This window comes from Thunnus maccoyii, chromosome 4 (assembly GCF_910596095.1).
Source record: "Thunnus maccoyii chromosome 4, fThuMac1.1, whole genome shotgun sequence".
Lineage (NCBI taxonomy): Eukaryota > Metazoa > Chordata > Actinopteri > Scombriformes > Scombridae > Thunnus > Thunnus maccoyii.
The window spans coordinates 13,523,825-13,548,826 of NC_056536.1; the positions used below are offsets into that span (position 1 = coordinate 13,523,825).

General features: G+C 40.2%; 2 protein-coding genes across 8 annotated transcripts in view; one reads left to right on the forward strand and one right to left on the reverse strand.

Moving 5' to 3' along the window:
• LOC121896429 (forkhead box protein J3-like) overlaps positions 1–20,758 on the reverse strand; it is an 85,072-nt gene extending 64,314 nt beyond the window's left edge. For 3 of the 7 annotated variants that reach the window (XM_042410329.1, XM_042410330.1, XM_042410325.1), the window contains exon 1: positions 1,490–1,810. The gene's annotated coding sequence lies outside the window, so the exon portion shown is untranslated. Of the gene's footprint in view, positions 1–1,489; positions 1,811–20,677 lie in introns of those variants that run through there. The other 4 variants (XM_042410334.1, XM_042410333.1, XM_042410332.1 and 1 more) reach the window with 2 other exon arrangements.
• On the forward strand, positions 6,771–24,789 carry rimkla (ribosomal modification protein rimK-like family member A). Its single transcript, XM_042410335.1, has 5 exons — positions 6,771–9,464; positions 16,819–17,049; positions 19,026–19,112; positions 20,601–20,804; positions 21,681–24,789. Exons 1-5 carry the CDS (start codon positions 9,302–9,304, stop codon positions 22,199–22,201), a joined length of 1,206 nt encoding a protein of 401 aa, XP_042266269.1. The 5' UTR covers positions 6,771–9,301; the 3' UTR covers positions 22,202–24,789.
• The last annotated feature ends 213 nt before the right edge of the window (positions 24,790–25,002 follow it).

Consider the following 25,002-nt stretch of genomic DNA (forward strand, 5'->3'; position numbering starts at 1 on the left):
TCAGCAATTAAAAAGCCAAATTACCCTCAATCAACACCATTTACAAGCGCAAGTAAATCTCAGAGCAAATAATGATGAGAGAAATCTGTTCAGACAGCTCTCATCTTGATAGGAATTAGAGGCGCATCCAAATCAGGAGCAGGGTACTCTCTCAAACGCTTTCTCAGTCTGTCACACACAAACACACACACACACACACACATACCTCTCCTTGTTCTGTGTGTGTTTTTTTGGAGAGATGAAACTATATAGTATTGCTCTTTACATAGCAGCATGATGAAAGATAATGACTCCTTTACAGTATAAGATAGTCACCGTTCATGGTGAGGTTATGGTCTCTTCATGGAAAGAGGCAACACTGATCCATCGAGGCGGCCTATGGAAGAGAAATCTATAGTGGCTGAGCATAAATGGACCATCAACAGCAGATAAAAGTGACCTGCATGCACTGTTGCAAAGAGATGCATTCAAGAACAGACAAGTTACGGTATATTCTGTCTACGTCAGCTAAACTGTCAAAAACATTTCACATAATTTACTTTAAAAAAAAAAAAAAAAGACTATCTACATCTAGGGAGCAGCTGTTAATATTAATTTAGTAAGTTAATTTTCAACTAAATATTAATATCAGTTTGTATGGTGCAACTCTGACTTTGTGTTTTACATCCTAATACTGTACATGTCCTGTTATAAATCTAAACTAGACGCACAGAGCCTCTGAAAATCCTTTTAAATAGTGTGAAGACTGATAACCTGCATGCCATGATATCATGCATACAAGCATAACTGTACGCATACCGTACATGCATATAGTCCATACATAGGAATCCTGTCAAAATCTATACAAATATCATGTCATTAATATCTATGCTGTGTTGTTAATGACACCTTGGCATGTATTCATACACCTATGTAATACAAAGTTCTGAATCCCCTAAAGCACATTATTTCAAGTGACCTGACTTATTCTCCCTCAGTGTAAGAGTTAAAATCCTTTAAACTTTTTAAAATAAATCACCGTTTTAAAACATGCACAGTCTTCCATATTGATACTAATCAACGTTGCTCCCAGCATGAACACATCACTGTGGTTTGACTCAGTCCTCCTGGAGCTGGTTTGCTGCTCGGTCAGGCTCTAAGCTTCCACTGTTATCACTTCAAAAGTCTTTTCAGCTGTGCCAGGAACTGTCTGCTTGTTCCAATTCAATTCACCACTTGGATAATTGTTTTTATTAAACAGAGCTTTCTTCACATCCTGCCAGCCCCACTGTTTGAATGCTGTAAGACTATTATTGCAAACTTATAGAAGTTGATGTGACGGAGATTTTGGGATAAAGACAAATGCTACAGTGTCTGTGTCTGCATGCATATTGTGACAGCCAGCGAACTTGTCATTTAGTAAAAACCACTGCACTTCTTTACCACTAATTATTTCTCACAAATCCTCACATGACTGACATTAAACAATTCTTCTGCACAGAGTACTCACCGTCGTAGGTGAATATGAACCGGCTCAGTTTTTTTTTTTTTTTTTTTTTTTGTACACTGCTTCAGAAGCTCCAGACGCCTCTTCTTGCACTTGAAAATTTTTCCCTCGAAGACAAAAAAGCTCCAGCGGTGTGTTGACGCTGTCACTTCGGCTGCATGCACGGTGCTCTGCGGGCGTCACGCTGACCGCTGCTGTGGTCACTCGACTGTCATGACGGGCGGACACGACCCGCTAATCGCGTTTGCGCTCAACAACACGAACAGCCCGGCTCTCTGTGCTCCGCTCGGCTGCTAAATCACCGGAACTACTTCCAGCGCCAGCCGGAGCACGTTGAAGATAAATTCATGCACCACAATAGGAAAAAAATGAAATCACGTCCATTTAACTAGTCCCCAATTTCAATATTAATGAGATTCTACTAGGATATCATAAGACATATTATAATTATGAATGGCTTAAGTGTCAGCATGCTGATGTAATAGCCTAATAATAAAAAATAATAATAGTTATTATTATCATCATTGCTATTACAGTGAGTTTTGTGACACAGTTATAATATCTGGGGGTATGATGGAGCCTAATCGTTATTCATATTGTTATTATAAGAATTTATTATAACAATAACAATTTTACTAAGAGGGAAAACTGTAGAAAACACTGTTTGTGTGGTATCCAAACAGTAAAAACAGTTACTGTAGGCAATGAAACATGTGTTCATTAATAATGTTTACACATATTTAGTTTTAGTTGAGGTATTCCTCAGTTAGGCTGCATGCCTGTAATTTGTTGATGAGCTGTTGGGAGAGCACTGATGTGAAGGCACAGCGCACCCACCTGGACAAGACATCAGTCAGAGCACCTTGCTGGAGCTGAAGATGATTTACAGCCAGACTGCACTGATTTCTTTGGCATTTTAACTCAGTAGCTCACAGTTTCAAGGTATATTTCAATATGTAATCTTACATTAGACTATGTTGATGTCTGTTGAGTCACTGCTGCTTTTAAGTATTTAGATTGAATACAGTTTTCCTTTTTCTAAAAACCCTATGGGGCAAATAATGCAAAAACATGAGCAGTTGTGTTTTGCTAATCATGAAACCACAACACACAGACAACTATTCCCTAGGATACAAACACACACTCAGTGTAATATGTAAAATTCATTATATGTTTTGCATGTAAATACTGGATATAAATACACTTTTTTTTCTCCCGCAGTGATGCATATCCAGTTCCCTCAAAGATCTTGACTGGGAGGATACCAACCACAAGACACAATTATGTACATGTACATGCACAGCTCATTTCTGAGAATTAAAAGTACAGCTAACAAAGGCGTCTTTTATAAGGAGAAAGAAGCTTCTGCTGCAGAGTCTCTGTGAACAACAGCTTTATCTGTTACAGTATGTTAGTTCCTTTAAGAACAGCACTTACATCTGCGTTAGGCTATAAATTGTTAACTTGGCGAGTCAACTGGAAGTAGCTCAGTAGATACATGCATGTATGAGAGAGGAGAGACGTGACAGTGGCACAAGCCAGGTTTAAATGTATGCAGACATTTTGTTTGGCAAGTGTACAAGTCCCCTTTCACACTTCTTGGCTCCGTAGATGTTAGCTGTGGAGTTATTAAACAGTTAACTCTATAATCCCACCATAAAGCTTGTAATTTGCTTGTAATTTGCATGCATCTCTAGATACAGAATGAAAAGATGAGTGAAACACTTCAAATGTGGAAGCGTGGCTGTTTGAAATGCCTCTTTATGTCTCATATAAAGCACTTTGAATTATATGTTGTTGGAAGGTGCTATGCAAAGAAAAGAAGTGGAAATTTCACCTGACTGCAAAAAAGCAGCAGTGTTTTAGCCACATGCTTGTTATATTTTTTGAAAATGTAACTGGGTTTACATTAACGCCCTCCCACCACTCAAAAATGCATTTTGCTTTTTGCTATTTAACTTGGATGTTTGACCTTCACTGTGCTGAGTGATGTATATGCAGGAGGCTCTTTTCAAATACCTCTGTTGAAAGGAGCAGATCTGTGCTCACCTTGGATCTAAGTTTAAGACGTGGAAGAATGAATAGATTTTATGACAACTGGCTTTGATGCCAATCGAGGTCAAAAATGCATCTTACAAAAGAGTGATGAGGAAGTATGAAGCCTCCAGTGCACATACTGTACAGTAACACTGGACTCTTACTGGGAAACATCTCACACCCAGCAGTTCATCTTTTGAAATGAAAAGGTATTTGCACATTCATAGATGAAGTTTTCAATGAGGGAAAAGGAGTAGATGACATTTTATGATTTTTTTTTTACTTGATAATTGAAGTTCTTTGTGTGTGAAAACCATACCAGATTCAAATTATTATACCATTTAAAAATATTCCAATATTTTGAAATGTCTTAAAACATGTCTGGAGGGGGATCTTTAAGCTCTCTGCAAACAGCATTGATCAACTGTCAGAACAACTAGTGAATTTCTGTTCAGTGTTTTGGTAATGCATATCAACAGATCAAGAGATGAAGAGATTTCATTGTCATTTGCACAAGTACAGAAGAGTGCAGGTATATTGGAATTCTTGTGCATGAGTCAAGCTTTTAAAAACAGGCAAAGAAAGCCAAAATAAATAATAGATACACCATATATATATATATATATATATATATATATATATATATATATATATATATATATATATATATATATATATATATATATATATATATATATATATATATATATATAATACACACTATGAATTATTGCACAAAAACAAACCAATGGACCAATGGACTGGGGGAAAAACTCTGTATGACAGAGACCCGAGAGAGAGAGAGACAGATGTAATGAAAGCATTCTTTAACACGACTACATGAAGTCAGACTTGGAACAAATTGTCTGAGCTTGGTCACATGGATCCATTTCCACTTTTATCAGTGTTAGGTTTAGTAACAACTCAGTGCTGCACTCGTCTGGATGGTGGGGGAGCTTGCAATGGATAATTAATTTTCAAAGCAGCAGTGTACTGGAATGTGCACTACTGTTGTAGACTGTTTCTTCATATACAACCACTTCTGCATAAATAACCGTCTTTGGCTGAAACATTGCTGGGCTGAATGACTCTGCACAACAACACATGTTAAACATTTTAAAATTATAAACACTTCCATTAAATATTTTTTATATCTAGTTTTTCTGACAAGTGTCATGAATTTCTTTTTAAAACTCAGGGGGGAAATGATATTAAAAAATAAAAAGAAGAAAACAAATTAGATTAAAACTTGTGCAATTTTTTTTTCTTTCTTATTCTAATAACCCAAAAGTTGTAATTTGTAAATCCACCACCAGAGGACTCTCTAGGCTAAGACAATATTTTTTATTATCGAAACCTTTTTTTTTTCATGTATCTGTGAGTTTTAAATTACCTAATCACATTTATTTGAGCACTTCAAACTGTGAATAATCATGTGAAAACAGTGCTGGTCTTCCAAGTCATTAAATAACTGTTCATGTTTCATACTTGGAAAACTATCCTGGTGAGCAGACTTGACCTTACAGCCAACAACAATGCAACATTTGTTCATCTCATGATGACAAACTGTGAAAGTTATTAAGAGTTTTTATTATCAGTTATTAGCGTATTTTGTGCTGGTTTTCCAAACATTGGCCAGCTTGTATTTAGCAAATTAAGCCCTCTTTATTATGTTACTCCTACTTAGTTTTTACACCCAATCACAAAAACTTTATTACTCTAACACTCCAGTGGGAACCATGTCTGTCAAGTATATTTTACTGTGATGATGACTTCAGCTCATTTTTGAAGGTTTAGGTTTATGTTGTGAACATGACAAATAAGATGGGAGGTTGGTCTTGCAGCAGAAAATGTCTGTCTGTGGTTGACCGACGTTTATCAAGAGGAATGTGTCTGCTCCGGCGCCTTCCCCTGCTTTGTGATGATTGGCCAGTGCCATACGACCAGCTTTGCCCGGTTTGATCCAGTTGGCTTTCCGTAGCCCCGTACAAGACAAAAACACAGCCACCGGTCAACTTGGTGTGCGACATATCAAAGCGAACATGGCAGTTTTCCATTTTAATTCTCAGGTCTGATGCGATCTACCTTTTGTATAACGTTAAGATGCCCACAGGCAGAGGACAAGAGAAGTGTGCCTCTCATCATTTCGCTCCATCACCACATGGAAGTGTTTTCCCTCCACTCAGCCGACACACAGTAGCCACTGTCTCACTGCCTATTTGATCATTACTTGACTTATTTGTAGAATAAACTCCTCTCAGTTTATAAAGATGATGTAGAACAGAAGGAAAGTGGGTTGTGTCTTTGGTTTGAGACGACATTGTTTCATTTCCTGCCACTTCGGCATGGAGACAGCGCTGTCGGTGTTCGCCAAACCATCCTCCCACCGTCTGGTCTGAACCGGTTCGGAAAGTGCGCAGTCTCGTGCGCACTGCAGACTCCACGCACTGATTCACGCGGCACGCCGCGCGCACTCACCAGGCTCGGCCCGCTATGCCGTTTAGACCTCCGTCATTGGTCGGCAGGGCCGCGACCCGCCCACACTTTCCGCGTTTTGGTTGGACAATGTGAAAGTTTACGAGTTCTGATTGGTTAATGTCCCTCCAAACCCTTTATTTTGGGGCCGGTTGTATGCCGAGTTATGCCTGCCCGTGTTATGCAGAGCTATGCCTGCCCGTCGAAATCTGCATGCCCCTGGCGGGAGCGTGCACACGACTGAAGTGAGGGCTCCCAGCCATTGCAATGATTTATAAGTCAAAGTACTGCTTTAAAACAATATAATGGTGATAAATCATCTGCAGCCTACAGTTTATGAACAAAATAACATTTCCATGATAATACTACTCTGAATTTCTCAAGATTTCCTTGTAATTCATGATTCAAGATTTCTTTATTGTCATTTCTTAGTATCCCACATACATTGAAATAAATTTGTTTCTCCCAGACCAAAAACAGAGCACCCAGGGTCAGTTCCACTATGTGGTGCAGTGTCCAGTGAGGGGTGGGGGTGGGGTAGGGGCTGTTCAAGGGAGAGTAAAGGGGTGGGTGTGCTTATGGGGGGATCCATAGTGTTGATAAACCTGACAGCCTGGGGGAAAGAAACTGTTGAGCGGCCTCGTAGTCAGTTCGGATGATTCTGCACGTCTTCCCAGACGGCGCAGGGGGGGACAGACTATGGGAGGGGTCCTTTATGATGATGATGAGGAGGCTCTGTGGGCGCAGTGTGTGTGTGTGTGTGTGTGTGTGACAGAAAAGAGATGAATTTCCCAGGAGTCTCCACCACATAACAATGTCACTTAGAAATCAAATGTTAGCATCTACAACAAAAATCTGATGCATGTAACACTTCTCAAAGATAAGGGGGAATACATTCCTCTCCAACTGTCAGTCTGATATAACAAGCAACATGATCCAGATGTAGACACTGTGACATAGCTGGTCAAATTAAAGACATTACTATAATACAAGAGTCAATAAACAGGCATACAGTTGGCAACAAGCAGGCAGTCAAATCAGGCAAAAAATCCAAAGGCAATTAGACAGTGTAGACACCCTTTTGTACAGACAGACAGCAGGAAAATGGCAACAGGTAGTCTGTCAAGTTGCAAGTATACAGGAAACACATTTAAAAAAAAAAAAAAAGGAATTTGAATGTCAACCTCCTTTGAATAAAAAATGTCTGAAATGCTATACTTAATAACACACATAGCCTATAAAGTACACCAAAGAGTTCACCTTCAGAAATATTGAGATTAAACAAGGAAATCTTGTAAAATTCAGAATAGCCATATCTTGGAAATGTTTTCAAGAGCCGTACATAGCGGGGGCAACGTGATTTGTTTGGTTTAAAGTACTTAAATAAGGCAGTTCATGTTTAGTTGTATTAATAATAGCTATATCAAAGAAATGATAAAAATTGTAGTGTAATGTATTGTTGTTGTGAGATGCACTCTATGCAACTTAGGCCTCTGTGTATTCCTCCAGAGTTACCATACTGCATCAATGTTAGCAGAGAGTTTGCTGAAGGCTACGTGCTAATAAAGCATTGTGACTCAGCGTTAACTCTGACTCTCTTCTCTTGCACACTCGGTATCTTACACATAGTATTTACAGAAAATGTGAGAATATATGGGAAACCTGGTTAAGGTATTTATTCAACATTTCTATGGACAAGATATTTAAAATACATTGTTCCGAGTTACATACAGAGATGCTTTTATTGATACACATTTAATTGTGCTTTGTCTCTAATTTTAGTGATGATATTTGTGTACAAAGTCCATTGTTTACTTTCTTTTCTTTAAAACTGCAGCATATTGGCCAGTAAAATGTTCAGTTTGAACGACACCAATTCTGGTCATTATTAGAAGCTTCCTCTACACAACAGTGACAAATTTGCCTTATTCAAAACATCAAATAGTCTGAATGTTTTGCTCTGTATTAGTTGTGCTATAATAGCTTATGTTATATTATCAGTTAATATCACTATATTGACAGAGTTAACCACTATGCCTATAGCCTATAATTATTGAACCAATATGTATTGTTATATTGGCAGTCAGTCACTTTACATGGTTTGTTGACAGATATACTTTGCTACATTTAACCTCTTACCAGGCACTCCATTTTTGTGCACAAGACTGAAAATAATGTACCCAAAATAAGGTAACTGTCTTTAACCCTGTTGAGTCATAACCCTGGTCTCATTTAAAAGGTAAATCTTTAAATTTTACAACCCGAAAGTCAAAATGAGTATAAGTGGTTCTGAAAATAAAGTGTCCCATGGGTAGGACATTGTCACTTAACAGATTAAATAATTCATAGGATATTATATTGTTACTGCATTGGCAGAATAATTTAACATATATCATTGACAAAATCATGTCAAACAGCAGCACGTATTTGCTGCGACAGCAGATATTTCTGTGGTCTTTTTTTCCTGGCAGCGACTGTATTGTCTTGTGCTTTTTGTTTAATTTTGGTGGCATTTCCTGTCCTGACAGTGGAGCTGCCCTTAGAGTGGAGCCTGCACCGGAAGCGTCCCTGCAAAGGAACCCCTGCCTGCAGCCAGACTGTGTTGATCTGATCTCCATGGTTATCTAGGCGGGCAGGTTTAACTCCCCATATAACCGGTCCCGGGTTGTGCACGGGCACGCGGAGAGATGGAGTTGTAAACGAAGCGCGCGCTGGTCAGCTACAAAAAAAAAACAGCGTGCACTTTTCAGCACCAATCCCTCCTGAACAGCAGCCAAACGGAGCGTTTTGGGTTTGTTTAGTTTATTGTAACAAACCGACGACTTTGCGGTTTGCAACGCCACACCGCCGCTGCGTTCACGGGAACCGTTATTGTTAGTATCGAGGCGGCAAGTGGAAGATACATAGCGGCTCTGCTTGAGCTTTGTTTCGGTTTAAAGAGATAAGTTTCTGCGGGTAAAAATACCAGTATATTCGGCTGGCTTGTGTGGAATTGGCGCGGTCTGGGCTCAACTAAGTTAACTCCGTCCCGGGAGGACTAAATGGCTGCAAATGAAGGGAAACAAAGGTGATAAAGAAGAGTATTCATCGTAGCCGGTTCGGCCCAGTCAGCGGTTGGGCCGTGGTCCTGTTTTTAGCCACATCACAGCCTGCTCGTACCGTTACCCGCCGAGGTCTCCATTGTGTGAGCATCTCTGTGCTATTTCCCACTGCTGCCCCGACACCTGCCGTAGCTACAACGGTGTGTTTTCTGCTGGATTTTTTTTTGTTTTTGTTTTAACTTTCTGAATCCTCGCAACCAAAATGTGCTCTCGGGTTTGGTTCGTGACCGACCGGCGTATCAGCCAGGAGTACCCACAAGTTCAGATCCTCCGGGCACTGAAGGAGCGCTGCGCCGACGAGGATGTTGAATTCCGCTCGCTCCTCATGGATCAAATCGTGCTTACGATCAGCGACGGACAATTAGGCAAGTATTACATACATAAAAGTACACAAAAGCAATCGCTGCCTGGTCGTAATGTGTGTAAATTAATGTTTTAGTGCAGCTTAGACTGTTTTAAGATCAGTGGTCTGCAATGCTAAGAGCTAACAGTCATTGTTTGGGGGCTGCATGTGCTGTGGAGCGAGGAGAGGGCCAGTGTAAGCACAGCCGTGACCGCCTAACCCAGTTTCCAGCTAGACCGCCTCCAGACTGAAGAGAGCAAGGATGCTTGATTAAAATTTTGCTGAATGCGTTGCAATACCAGCAATGCCGCAGATGATAAGATTAAGATTATATTACAGAAGTCCATTAATCAAGAACATAGGAGGTATTTCTTAGTCAAATCAAATTGAGATTATGCAGTTTTACCGCACATTTCGTCGGTCTATGGTTGAAGTTGTAGGTTTTTATGATATTCTTTCACATTATCCTGTAGGAAACAGATAAGGGGATTTCTATGTGAAAAAAATGTTAGTTTTCCTTTCAAAATAGCAAAGAAGGCGTAAGACACATGTTACCATGTTTCACATTAAGGTTGCGAGTAGACTAATTGATATTGAGTATATGTAGCCTATTAAATCTCCATATCTTCCATAGTCTAATCAGAAGCCAAAACAAGTATTCAGGTTTAATGGAAGTAAAAACAATAAAGCAAATTGAGCATCTGTGAAGCCATACCTAAGACCTGTTTTACTGAAAACAACCATGTTATCCGCCTAATCTATTTATATTTCAGGTGTTCTGTATATGTAACCTTGTCTGCGCTACCTACATCGTGTCAGGATAAACAGATCTTCAATCAATCTCTTTGTAATTTTTGGTACAATTTTGTCCTACCATGTTGTTATGAGGTGATAACATGTCACAGCATTGACTCAGGAGGACTTATTACCATCACTCTTAACAGCAGGAACTCTCAACAAACAGACATGCAAGGAATTTGTCAGGGCGGTGTGTGAAGTGGTGTCACCAGATGAGAGGTGTGTAAAGTCTTAATTAACACGTAAATGGTATAGGCTGGTATTAGCAGAGGCTGAATAGTTTGGAGACGTGGGCTGAATATGGGCGACATTGGGCAGCACGTCCCACGCATACTACATACTGTTGCATCAGGCCTACTGTACAGCTCTGTCAAGGCAAAGTTTTATACTCAACATGGAGTTTCAAATGCCAACAATGGATTTTTAAATTTGAAATCGCATGTATTTCACCAGCTACAATCAAAGGAATATATGTGAATATGAGCTAACATTCATTTAGACAGAATACCTACTGTACGACAATTACATTATAATGTAATTTTTGCTACCATGGCCACATAATCCAACTTTAAGAATAGTCTAATCTATGTATAATGAAAAGGAGAGAATATTAGTGACACAAATAGGAAGTTAGACTTGTCTAGACCTATAGTTTAGGAAGATACACGCAACTAGAGCAGGACAGTTTGCATGACCTAATCCATGCTGGCCTCAAATCTGCAGACAGTGAATGTCTTCTGATCCTTGGCTCGACATCACAGATTAACAGCCAGTGGACAGACAGGTCATGCTAGACACTGCTACGGAGGAAACCGTAGAGTACTTGGGGTCTTAATGTACATATTGGCCCTGTACACCTAGCATTACATACAGCTTGTATCTAGACCATGCGAAATCCAAACAGAAATTGGCAGCTTGACAACATAGTCTTTATCAAAATACAGTTGCTTATGTCTTGTAATATTCATATCCACTCAGGCTGTATGAATGTTCATGAGCATACAGTACCAGAGGCGATAAACAATCCTCCACATATTAGAGCGATTCTGAAATTTAAGATAGCCATCAGGAAATACAGTTACAAATGCAGTGAGTGAGACAGTGAATGTGTACACTAAGTAGAATTTCATCATTTGTTAATGTGATCAATAAGGCCCTTGTGGTCAGTGACCACCTCTTTAAGTGGTCAGAGTTATTCCCTACTGTCCATTTTGTTTTGCGTGGAATACCATTTGAACTAAATGTGTATGAATTTGATATTAATGTGTCAGTTAATATTAATTAAACATGCAATTTCATGCCAAAATGGATGTTTGGCATTTCTAAGCAAAAATCTTATGGGAATCAAATATATAAAAAGGGGACTTTGATACTAGTACTGATTTCCACTAGTAGTTGATGGTACCTTAACCTAAACCACAAAAAGTTCAAACACACATAGTATTTGTTTTAGGATGCAATCACAGTCATAAAACTGATAACACTAATACAGCTTGCTATTTCAAAGGTTTCCTATTCTCTGGTCACATTTGTTTGCTCTCAAGTTAGGCTGAGGTTCAAGTTTTACCACTGAAGTTAATGGGTTCAATGTGTCCCCAGGAGGACACATGAATACGCACATGCGCACACACTATTATGTTTGGATGACCAATGATGGTCCCTCACATAAAGGGGCCAAACCCAGCATTCAGCAAAGCTAGAGGCATTTCGCATCCCATGATTTGTGCAGGGGGACATTTAAAGAGAGGGCTGGATATGAATTGATGATAAATGCAACACCTCTATGTCATTAAACGGGAGGCTGGAACATTCGCAGTACATGAGGTTGAGTTATTGTAGCTTAACACCAGTCCTTGTCTGACTATTTATTAAGCACAGGCTCCACATTTTATGAGCAATGATAGTATGTGATGATCAGCAATATGGCATAGCTGTTAAGTTGATGTACATCTGCAAGCTGTTGCCTGTCGTCTTCCAGGCGGTTAAAAAAAGCAAAGCTAATACGTGCCATGAATAAGGGAGATATGATGGATCTGGATTGTAGTGAGAACTTAGGTACATATACCAGTACTGGATTTTTGAGGCTGATATTGATATCAGCATTTGGGAAAACAACATAAACACATAACATAAACAATCTTAATATGGATCCCTTAGATTTGTGTTGTTGTTTTTTTTTAAAGAACTGTGATTAAGATACATATTAAAGCAACAGTATGTAATTGCTTACATTTTTTAGTTGAAATATGCTCCAAAGCGTGTGCGAATGTGGAGAGGTGAAAGGTTTCTGTGATCCAGGCTCATTGAACTGCTTAGCAGCACAACAGAGATATTCCCTTCTCCAGTTTTTTAAGCGAGCCTCGCCCTTCTAACCAATCAGAGAAGGCCAAAGTGAGGTGTGGGATCTTACGGCTGTCCATCCATATGTGAACACACTTCTGGCCTTCTATTCCTCTCCTACAGAGGCTCCAAGCAGATGTCGCTATAGTTCTGTGATCCCACTTTCTTTTGTGTTTTAATTAACTGACAATATTAACCCCATAGTGCTAGCTTGATTTCCAGAACTTGCATATTGTAGCTTTTAAAAAGGAAATTTTACAGTTGAAAGATGAACTTAGCGCTCTCTGGTGGACAAACTATGTAATTGTGACATTTTCTAAATGAACTCAAACCTAGTTTGGTATTTCTGTACTGCAATGTCTTGTTACTTATCGACAGACATATAATGTTGGTCAGTCTAGCTTTTCCTATGGACTATATATCTCACTACTGTTGTTGTTTATTCAACACTTAAGGTTCTTTGTCACAAAATAACTATAAAGTTTCATTAATGATTAGCAAATATTTTAAAATTTAAATGCAATAAAAAGAGTACACAGTTTATATGGGGCTGTGACTTGATTGTACATGTAAGTACACACAGCTCATTTGTCATTGATCCAGCAGTATCTCATTTGCAGGTTTTCACATGCAGCATGAAACAGGTATATTTGCATTTTATTGGTGTTTGCAAAGAGACTCACAGTACTTACTTTCCCCTCCTAGATAGAAAAGAAGCCTACACAGAAAACGGCATTTATTACCACGTCTTTTTTCATCCTGTACTACACAGGAGAGTGTACATGTTGGCTCTAAAGTACATGTTCCACACAAGTATTAAATGATTTGTTAAGTTGTGTCATCATCAACTGACATAGCCAGAAAAAATATTAGTCACTTCTATTGTTAAACTGAACAGATTATTCCTAGAAAAGCAGATCCTTATTAGGGTGTGAGCAGCGTATCAAATCTGTTGTGAATGTTCAGCTTCTTCTTTTTACATATGGTCAAGTAAGTACTTGAGTTTGTAATTTGCATAGTTGCATTTGCCAAAGAGGACTGTGTGCTCTCTCATTTTTTGATTAATCTGTATTACCAGCCACTCTGGCAGGTAAATAAGTATCATTTGTAGATATCAAGCAAACATCAGTTTAAATAACAGTGGTGGAGTTTTTTCTTTGTGGCTCGAGGAAACAAAATATTTCCTCTCCAGAATTATGTCAAAAATATAGAAATAGCCATTGAGGAAGGATTAGCAAGAGAGAATATAGACTCACTCTCCCACTATACCAAAGTACTCCTTCATATCCTACAAAACAACAAAACTGATACTGGCTGGATTGTCCTAAAGGTACTGAGTGTGAAATCCTAATTAGGACAGTTCATGGTCAGGAGACTGCTTACTTGTAATACTGATGCCAAGAGATAGTCTGTCTTACAGACAACAAAGTGGTAGCAACTATACAGTACACAAGCTAACAGAGGATATGCAGGTTTTCATGGCCTCTCTGTCGATGAACAAAAGATTTTTAGGCCTGCAAGCCTTTTACTGTAGGCCTCACAGTAGGCCTACAGTATATGTTTTTGTCCAATGTGTTACTGATGACAGATATGCAAATAGACCATTGAAGGCATTGTTAGCCCAAACGGGACCAGAGGAAACCGTAGGGAAACCTGCTACCCCATCCTGCTAATTTCGACAGGATACCCAGAACCAGACTGAGATTGCATTCAGGGCTGGCAGGACTCACCAGCCAAACATTGGCACAGTGTTTGTCTGCATCGCCTGCTTTGTGACGTTGCAATGGTATGCATAGAATGCTTGTTATGCTTGTAAGCTTTGTCAAGCAGATTGAAAATGGGACCCACATATACAGTCCATTGAACCATGAAAACATTACAGTCTGTCACAGAGGTAAAAAAAAACCATCAGTAACTATAAACAGGCCACACCACACTAAATTTAGACATTGCCACACAAAAACCTATGTTGCCTTTGTTATACACCAAAATGGTCAGCAGGGTTTCTGAATGTTATTGCACTGGTCACATGACGGACAATGCGGAGCACACGAACACTTGCACGAATGAATAGGACTGATTCATCTGGCTGCCTCACTGGTCTCCGTTTGGTTCCCCTGGAGATGGTGACAAGCACAGTGAACAGTGAATACTGTCTGTCAAAAACCATGAGACCAACTCCCCCAACACTTCCCACTGTAACACCGCTCACAGTGCTCTTAGTGGCGGTACAATCAGAGCTGTGTGTGAAAAGTGTTGAATAGGGCCGGAGAGACAGTGAATCCTCCTGCTTTTGTGAGGAGGAGGAGGAGGAGGAGCAGGAGAAAAAGGAGTGGCAGTCTTTTCATGGCTTCACACTCCTCCCTTTTTCATGCACCTCCTCCTTCTCCTCGCTTCTTCCATGTTAAGGCTACAAGACATCCCTGACCTTTTCTGCCTGTTGCCTTTGTCTTGTTCCTCACTCTACCTGTCTATGCAGAGAAGGACCCTAAAAAGTGGTAATCCCACCCGTAGTGTGCGTCTCACGCACACAATACAGATTTGATGCACAGCGCATCTGTCGGCACAGTAATCGCTGTCATTTGGTGTTTTTTATGCAGCAAACATCAAATTTCCGGTGACCTCTGATGATCTCAGCCAGCGGCGCTGTCACTATTGTATGGCTGCAGATTCAAAGAGAGCTGAAATTCAGGTCACGTTAGAGGTGAAGTGCTGTGCCAGCGACAAATCTCCCCTCCCGCCCCTTCTGCACACATCATAAATGTGCATTACCCACACACACACACACACACACAGGTTTTGACATCATCCAATCTGTTCCTCCTGATGAGCTGTTGGGTCACATCGCCTGCTCGAAAATCTCACAGTCTGTCTCTGTTTCCTCTTCTCATCCAGGGTGACAAGTAGCACCAGTCACCAGTAAAATGCTGCCAAATCTTTTAGCCATGGCTGGTGAATCTGCCATCTGTGTTTGGCAAATTTCTAGCCAATATTCTGTTGTTTCAAAATCTGATTCTGTTGTGCAGATCTACAGTATATAGCTGTTGATAGAGACTGGAGAGGGCTAACAAAATGATGAAATTTGCCAGTTCTTAGCCTTTTGGAATAAAAAGTTGGCTAATACTCTGTCATGCCAGCTGTATTCCTCCATCTCTGTGAAGTGACCCCTGTTTTCCGTGGCTTATACATGCTGTGCTGAATTGAAATGGCTGATCACTGACCTATTCAGATATGTTCAGTTAGCTTATTGTCTTTACGTAGCCTACATTTGCATAATATAATCAGTGTCAGGCTGAGACATTGAAAACCAATGTCAATTTGACTTTCAATAAAAATGAAACCCTGTGATTTTCAGATAATAATCACTGGATTACATTTGATTCGATCATTTAATTTAGGGAAAGGTTGACTAGATTGTGTTTAAAAAAATCTTTTGTTATATACAGTATAGGATTGTTTCTCCCTGATGTGTTCATGTGTGATTAGTTTCAAGATGCACCCTTGGGGGTTTCAGACATCTCTCCTTACCCCACTGCCCTACATTGAGACAAAGTAGCACATGGTATCAGTATGTCTGCAAAGATATCTCTTTCTCATTCGAAGAGGAAGATAGTTTCGGCCCGACACGCACAGGAGCTGGCAGCACAACAGGGTAGTATATGGATATGGGCAGCATGTAAATAATTGTATCAGCAGCCAGGGGCAGGCTCCGAACTCACGGCTTAACATAACCAGCCTTGGAGCTGGCTGCCTCTCTCTGGTCCTGTAGAAATGCCAACTCGCAGTCAGCTGTGTGGTGATGACGGGAGCAGTGTCCACAAACAGTCTCCATCAGCAAAGTCAACTTTTCCACCAGCAGTTGATGGACTCCAACACTCACCAGCCACTTTCACAATGTTTCCAGCTACTGTAATCATGACATTAGGATGTAAGGAGAGCTAAAGTATAAACAATGACTTGTTACTTTAATGTGACACATAGAGGAGACAAGCCAGATGCCAGCTGATGGCTCTGCTTTGGAAACAGACTGGATGAGTAAATTCTCCGTCTAATGGCTCGGAATTGAACTGAGAAAATGTTATATGTATGAGTTTCAGGCAGTTTGTTTTTTTGACTTGTATAAATATAGACTGTTGACTGCCACAAAATAAAGGATGTCTGTCTAATCTTTCCTTTCCTGCCCTCTTTTCTCCAATCACCCCTCCTTTCATTCTCCCCACCACCATCTCACCCTCTAGGTCTGCGTGTGGAGCAAGAATTGGTGACATCTTATCCACAGGTGGTGGTGGTGCGCGTGCCCACGCCCTGGGTGCAGTCAGATAGCGACATCACTGTGCTGCGCCACCTGGAGAAGATGGGCTGTCGGCTGATCAACCGACCTCAGGCCATACTCAACTGTGTCAACAAGTTCTGGACCTTTCAAGAGCTGGCCGGCCATGGCGTGCCTCTTCCCAACACCTTCTCCTACGGTAAATCAATACTTGACATTTATCTTCTTCACAGTGTTGATGTGATGTGGTAGCACTCTGTTGTAGAAACTAAGAAGTCTGAAGCAGTGTGCTTTTCCATGACTATATCAGTAAGGCAGCTGAATGTCTGATACGACTGGCTCTATGAATACATCTACCTCCCAGTGCACTACAACAGCCTTGAGTTAGATGATGCTTGCTTGTTGACGTATACTGCATATACTACACGTAACGCATGGAGTTCACGCTGTGTTGTCCCTTACGTAGGGCTCTTGGGGCTCTGTGCGGACTACACAACGCAGACTTTAATTCCCTGAGCAGACTACATAAAAGAAGTGTTACACACAAATATACAAAGAAATCAACACAGACATCCTGGCTCTAATTGATGTGTCCGTCACACCACCCACTTAAAAACCTCTTTTAAGTCCCACAGACCCTGTCGGCTTCAAATAGTTTCCATCATGCTTACTGTTTACTAAAAACTAAATGGAAAACTTTTGCTACTTTGGTCAGCGTTTTAGTATTTTAGCAAAATTAAGTTAAACTGAGTCAACACAAATTGTAAATGATGGGGAAAAAAATAGATTTAAATGTTAAATTTGTGTTGGTGCATCATCTACAATCTAATGCATATTAGTTGAAATGTCAGCACTGCTTTTTAGGTGTTTTTGACATTTCAATCACATTAGTTACATCACAGGCTTTAGTCCATATGTGCCTGTATAACAGATTAGCAAGCCATCACTATCACTGCAGTTATTGCAATTAAAGCAACAGAGAGAAAATCCTATTAACATACACAGTAAAATCCTCACAGCTATCCACTAAACCACAGATGCTTTAACAGTTTCTTTAAAGCCACTTGTTTTAACCTACTGTGTTGATAAAGGCAGGATATGTGGAGATATAGAAGCCATACTGCTGTTATTTTATTTGCTGTAGCTGGTTGATTTTATAAGACAAAACAAAGGCTGACAACCAGCAGCACATATTTCTTTCTGTTTTCCAAAAGTCCACAGTGCTGTGATGTTTGTGTGAGCAGAAAGAGAAGGATACAGACAGAGAGAGAAAGAAAGAGGAGGGGGGGGTGTTTGGCCTACATTCCGTTCGTCTCTCTGCACAGTAGGCCAGGCGATGCATGCAGAGCGGCTGGAGAGCTTATGTAACTACACCCCCCACCCCTCCAACACCACCACCCCCCAACGCCCCACCCTGTGCCACCTCATGACTTTTCAAAATAAAAGATGCCATTGCCTCCTGCTCTCCACCTCAGCAGCTCATGACATGGTCGGACCCACATTTGTAGTCCACTCGCTATCTCCCTCTTCCTCTGTTCTTCCCTCCTCTCACTGAAAACACAGGTGAATCAGTGCGTCTGGAAAAAGCCATGTGACAGGATAGTTCACATCTGTTCCCTTGACTGAACGCCAGATAAGATCAGACAGGCAAAGAAAAAGAAAAGAGGAGCTGGAGAGATTATATTATTATCATTATTATTATTATTATTATTATTATTATTATTATTATTATTATTATTATTATTATTATTATCATTATTGTTATTATTATTAACACCTCAATTTTCAATATTTTCTAAGCATTTTCAATCACCTCTTGACCAAAGCAGAGAAAGCTGAAGCACATCTGTTGCTACAAGCCGCCATCATGAATCACTGTCAGATATGGTCAGCTGCTTCACATTAGTGCACCCTTCAGTGACTGCTCAGTTCCAATCTCATGAATCTAGCAGCCAAATAAGTATAAGCACAGGACAACACACCCGACTCCTATAGCCTTGCTGTTTAGAGTCACTTCTGTTTCCATGGAGACATCCGCACCCCCACCCCCCACTCTGCTCAATCAGCTGCAATGTGTGAACCATGCTATCAAAACAAGGACAATTATTTTTTAAACATTTTGCACCTCTGTGTGGGTACGTGTCTCTGTGTTTGTGTGCATGGGCATTTTCTCAGGAGGACATGACAACTTCCGTAAGATGATTGACGAGGCAGAGCCGCTGGGCTACCCGGTGGTAGTGAAGAATGCACGTGGCCACAGAGGTAAGCCGATCAATCAATTTCTTATTGTCACCTTCTCTACTCACTACACCACACCTCTTAAACATGCACACTGCAGGCCCCTAGTGGCAGCTCAGTCCACCCTTATAATGAAATACACAGACAGTGTTCAATTATTTGGACTGTGGTGCTGCAACAAACAAAACAGAAGCTCATAGTTCTTGCGTTACGGCTGCTAGGCTTTTGTTCTTATTTAACAAATTGATGCTAGTTTCCTCATTTTGCCTGAATCCACAGGGGGCTTGTTAGGGAAAGTTTGAGCCTTCCTTGCCATGAATGTTTTGCTTTGTAGAGATTAGCCCCAGTGTCTGCTGACCCATTAGCCCTTTCCTATTCATAGTTATCGACACTTGAATGGCTCCGTCATTGTGTGATGGAATAACAATGGGCCCTGGCTAGCGCAGGCTGCCATCATAACACATTATTAGGGAAAGCAGCCATTGGTCAACCACTAACTTAACCCTTTTTTTTGGAGTTCAGCATCTCGAGGGTTGCTTTCCTCCCCTCTGTGGTTGACCGTTGACACTGGCTGAAGTCCAGCTTGTCTTCTTTCTCATGAGCAAAATATAAAAGGCTGTTTCAAAAACTTAGAGTCTTTGGTATTAATAGGTCTATACTAGATTTGTCACTCAACCACACATGAATTCACGCATATAGTTGAATGAAACATTGTCTCTACAGGGTCCAGTGCAGGTCAAACATACATATGAGCAAAAAAAAAACAAAACACACACAATAAATCTAATCTAAAAACACACACACAGAACTCTGTGTCCCCTAGTAGAAGATGTTAAAAACGTATTAGATAAAAAAAACTTGGAAATATGCTCTGAATATGTTCGGATGTGTAATATTGCTATTATTTAACATTCTTTGTTGCAGGCTCTAAACAGTGTTTTAGTACCATCGATACAAACTGTTCATGTTCAGGTCTCACTGAGCCGTGTCACAATGATTCCTTGCTTGTCTTGTTTTCGACTTGTGAAGTGTTGCGTCATGCCTGCCACTGTCCATCTTCACATCTTAATGATGTTACCAAGGGATTGCCTCGTCATCTTGTTTGGACTGTCGCTTACAGACAATGTGCACGTACACATACAGCAATCACATGATTTTCCCTAGTGCTGGAACAGGGGTCAGAGGGCTTGATAACAAGGAGACTGAGCCAAGCAGTGCTAATTAAAACAGGCATTTTCCAACCTTGGTGAGAAGTAATTCTTTGGCCCCTAAGAGAAGTGACCTGTCCATTATATGAGGAACGGGAACTGACATGAGACTTGGTCAGCAGAAGCAACTACTTGTCAGCATAACTTTGAGGAAGTTATCTAACCTCAGTAAATGTCTCACAGATATCAGAGTCTGCATGCATCTTATTTTCATGTTAATATCAACACATCTAATTATCCTAACAGCCTCAGAATTAGCTAATTAATAAAAAAAACTAACCTTATCTCTCCTTTTCTCTCGCAGGCAAGGCTGTGTTCTTGGCACGTGACCAACACCACCTGACAGACCTGTGCCACTTGATCCGCCATGATACCCCATACCTGTTTCAGGAGTACATCAAGGAGTCGCATGGCCGTGACGTGCGGGTGGTCCTGGTGGGCGGCCGTGTCATTGGCTCCATGTTGCGCTGCTCCACCGATGGACGCATGCAGAGCAACTGCTCCCTGGGTAAGCAGACACTCAGGAGTCAAAGATGACACACTATAGACTCTATTAGACACTTTTGTAATGTGGCTGCTTTTAATGTTCTGATTATTCAGATCATATGAGACCTATCTTGAGTTGAGTAATTCTCTTATAATGTTTTATTTCAAGCCATGTGTTTAAATGGTTTCACTATTGTTGGAGAGCTAAAGCTGTTCTGATTATTAATTAGATATATAATAATTACATTTAGAGACAGTGACAAAGTGTTTTATACATATAAAAGTAATTGTTGTATTGTCATTCAGTTACTGCTTTAGTGGCACATTTAAGCAGTCACTGGACGAGGAGTCCTAATCATTCTTATGTATGAAGACATTTATTAACAGTCATAGCATCTTTCCACATTTTTGATCAAGTGTAACTCTCCATCTGCTGCATAAATCAGTATTTGGAAACAGTGCCAAATCAACAGGCTTGTCCTCATTCTACCCTAGAGATGTAAAGTGACACAGCCTTCCAGCTGATGAGACTGATTTTCAATGTCAGAGCATGAACAGTTTGGGTCTAGTAGAGGCTGTAATGCACTGTGACATATTTAGGACATCAGTCAGATTATTCTGCATTTATGTAACAGACCATGTTGACACTTGCACTGACTCTAGATGGATCTGATGTGGTATTAAATTAATATTAAATATTTAAAATGATGTCTTTAATAATCTACATATATTTTTTATAATAGCTCTTTACTCATAATAGATTTAAATACTGCTAATTTTGAGAAATCTGGATGAAAATCAAGTTGTCCTTTTGCTCAGTCTCAGTTAATGTGAATTGAATGAGACACAGACTGTGGTATATATTGACTTGATGTCTCTCTGTTTGCTGGACTCTTAGGTGGTGTAGGTATGATGTGCCCACTGAGCGAGCAGGGCAAGCAGCTGGCCACAGAGGTGTCAAACATCCTCGGCATGGATGTGTGCGGCATCGACCTCCTGCAGCTCAACAATGGCTCATTTGTAGTCTGTGAGGCAAACGCCAATGTGGGCTTCATTGCCTTCGACCAGGCCTGTGGCATGGATGTGGCAGGCATTGTTGCCGATTACGCCCTATCGATGCTCCCCAGCCGCCTCACCCGCAAGATGTCCCTGCTGTCCGTTGTGTCGAGCACCAGCGAGACCAGCAGTGAGCCTGAAGTGTGCCCCGTGCCCACTGGTGGAGGCTCCCTGCCCGAGGCCGTCTGCAACATGAGCGTGGGCTCTACTTCCAGCGAGAGCGACCCGGAGCTGGCCGAACCCTCCCAGTCCTCGCCTCGCCAAGCCTCGGCCCCCGCCCATCCCGATCTCTCCGATCTCCCTGATCCAGCCTACAACTTCAACACCCTTCTCGCCAATGAGATCAAGTTATTGACTGAGTGAGATTCAAGCTACTTCACGCACACACAAACACCACAAATACATATTAAAAACATGCATACACACACCTGTACGCATGGCAACATGCATTCCTTTTAAACACACATATCAATCCAAAAGCTATTAAAACATTAGGATGTTGAATGCAAAACAAGAGCAGAGAAAAACAGAACACACATATGGACACGACCACAGAAATACAAACACCAAAACATGAGCTTTCTCATACTAACTCCCTCCAAAAAACAAAGATCTGAGGCTGCTCCCCTGACTCTCCTCTCTTTGCACCTCTACTGACACACTGCAAACCCCACTATCCAAACTTAGCTTACACTGCAGCATGGTGGCGAAAGTGGGATATATATAGTACATAACATAATCGCCAAATTGACCTCTCCTAGAATCTATTTTGCAAAATAGTGAGGATGAAAGCTGACTGTGGTTTTTGGGGTGGATGTTAGATTCCCATTAAGGAATCCTGCCAAGTTTTTATCCTCACAATACGCTAACATTTAAAGGAGAATCTATGTTGTCATAAAAAAGGGATTCCTTCTGAGACTTTAGTCAGGTTTGATGGATTGGAGGCAAAATGAAGTGTTTTTTTTTTTTTTTTTCAAGTGGTTAGCTCCTTGGGAGAGGAATACAACCTCAGGCTAGGCACATGATACTGTCAGTTCCAATGTAGCAATGTAGTGCTCCTGTCAAGGACACAGAACAGGATGGGGACCATCCTGCAGCAACTGGAGATGGAGGAATTTTATGTTAAATTTATAGCTATTCATGATTCATATTAACTGAGAGATGAATTCATTCCTCACTACATAAAGTTTCCTTATGACTACATGTCATATTAAGTAAATCCAACCTAAACAGAATGTATACACAGTATATTTTACCAGGTTTACATGAACAACTCTCTTAATTAAAATTCATAAAATCCCAGTTTTGAATGACTGATGTCTGATTTTAAAACTGTAGCTGTGGCTGCTACATCAACAATGAATAAGAGGTTAACATGATATTAGAATGATTTAGCTTTCATGTGTAAACAAGAATATTAGTAACTTAGATTACACACCCGTAGCACCAGAAACTCATCTCAGGTGCTAACAGTGTCCATAAATCAGTTCTCGTTCACAGTGAACGAAGCAGGCTAATGTAAATGGAAGCAAAACTGCCCTAACCTGTGCAAGGTAGAAGAAATAACAAGTAGTTCTGTTTAAGAGTCAGAACGTGGAATATGAGAATGAATTGAGTGCCATTACTCGATTTTTAATTTTACATTCATAGATAGCTTCTTTGATTAGCCTTACCAGCAGCAGCAGTCTGCTGCTTTTTAAAATTCATTTGATGTCTTGCACTTTATGATGAACAGATGCATTTTTTTTTTTTCCTCGCTCAGATGACACATTTAGGACACATAAGATAGAGTGTGAAAGCTGTGTCTACACCTGCAAGCAAAATATACCTCAAAACAGTGATTTCTCACTGCCATAGAATGACACAGATATTCAAACATACAGTACATATCAGCCGGGATCCTTGTGGTTTTAAAATGGCCCTTGATATACCAGGTGTTCCTTCCCTTTATGTTTAGGAGCTGAAAAGGTTAGCTGTGTATTATTTTTTAATTTTCTTTTTAGCTTTTTTGTAAATATTTAGGTAGTGAAGTAGCTTCAGTGCATACTAGTATCCAGCTGATGAAACTGGAACGGCTGAAATAACTGCCAACATTGACATTTTTATAAGCTATTGTGGATAAACTTGTTGTAAAGAACTGCAATTTAGAAAAGTTGAAACTGAAATTGGGTGCTAACAACTCTCGATTTGGTTAGATGCAATTTCTCGGTCATATGATTTGTAGCTTTTACTTTTTCACCTTGTTTTTTTTGATAATAAAACGAAGTATCTTAACCCATAAAATATGTTGGCATGATGTACAAATACAAAACGGAAACTATATATTTGCAGTCTTTTTGAACAGAATGTTACTTTTTCTTTCCTTAGGGAAAAAAGGAAAAAAAATCCAGGGATTTCAGTGGCCAAGAGTTTACAGTTTTTGTTCCTCTTGATTAACCTCCTGTACACTTTCTGAAATAACTATCAACATAGAGATGGGGTACACTGGAGTAACTGCCATTCATTAAGAATCATTTACAGCTCTGATCAAAAGCACAAATGTAAATCCTAAATTGTTCCACTCCGTGTTTTGGGGCTTGTAACCCTTTTTGTTGACACAAAAATATTTTGTTGAATATTTAGTTTTGTCAAGTTGAACACACCTCAGGGAAGCAGCCTGGATCTCACTCCCGACCCCCAAAGGCACGACATATCCATCCAAGATACAGACATGTCAAAAACATGACACACACCTACAGGCAGACAAAAAGATACACAAACAACAATGAAAAAAAGGTTGTAAACTACAGTATAAGAGGATGTGGTATATACCATGGTTAACATGCACTTTTTTTCCTTGCTTGTTTTATATTGTTCCTTGTTTTCTTCCTAATTTATGGTATTTTTAAAGAAAAAAGTGGTTTGTGTGCACTAATATTGTCTCAATAAAGTAAAACCGCTGTGAAGCTTGATTTTATTTTCCTTTTTTGTGGGCCGAATTTACTAACTGTCTGGACTCTAACAGGGGCTTGCATGAGGGTGCCAAAACTAAACCCACCAGACAACAGGAAAGGCAGCTTTTATTTTCAAGAAGTCTGCTGTCAAGTGATCACAGTGGCTCCACTGAGAGAATAACACCATTTACACTACTGTGATGTTGTCCGGTATCTATATAATGAAAATAT

What these genes read in the sequence shown, in the direction of transcription:
- rimkla (XM_042410335.1), top strand. Translation starts at nt 9,302, where the DNA reads ATGTGCTCTCGGGTTTGGTTCGTGACCGACCGGCGTATCAGCCAGGAG. An exon ending in TCCCAACACCTTCTCCTACG is followed by an intron (nt 17,050 to 19,025) that starts GTAAATCAATAC and finishes GCATTTTCTCAG; the next exon opens with GAGGACATGACAACTTCCGT. An exon ending in GCAGAGCAACTGCTCCCTGG is followed by an intron (nt 20,805 to 21,680) that starts GTAAGCAGACAC and finishes CTGGACTCTTAG; the next exon opens with GTGGTGTAGGTATGATGTGC.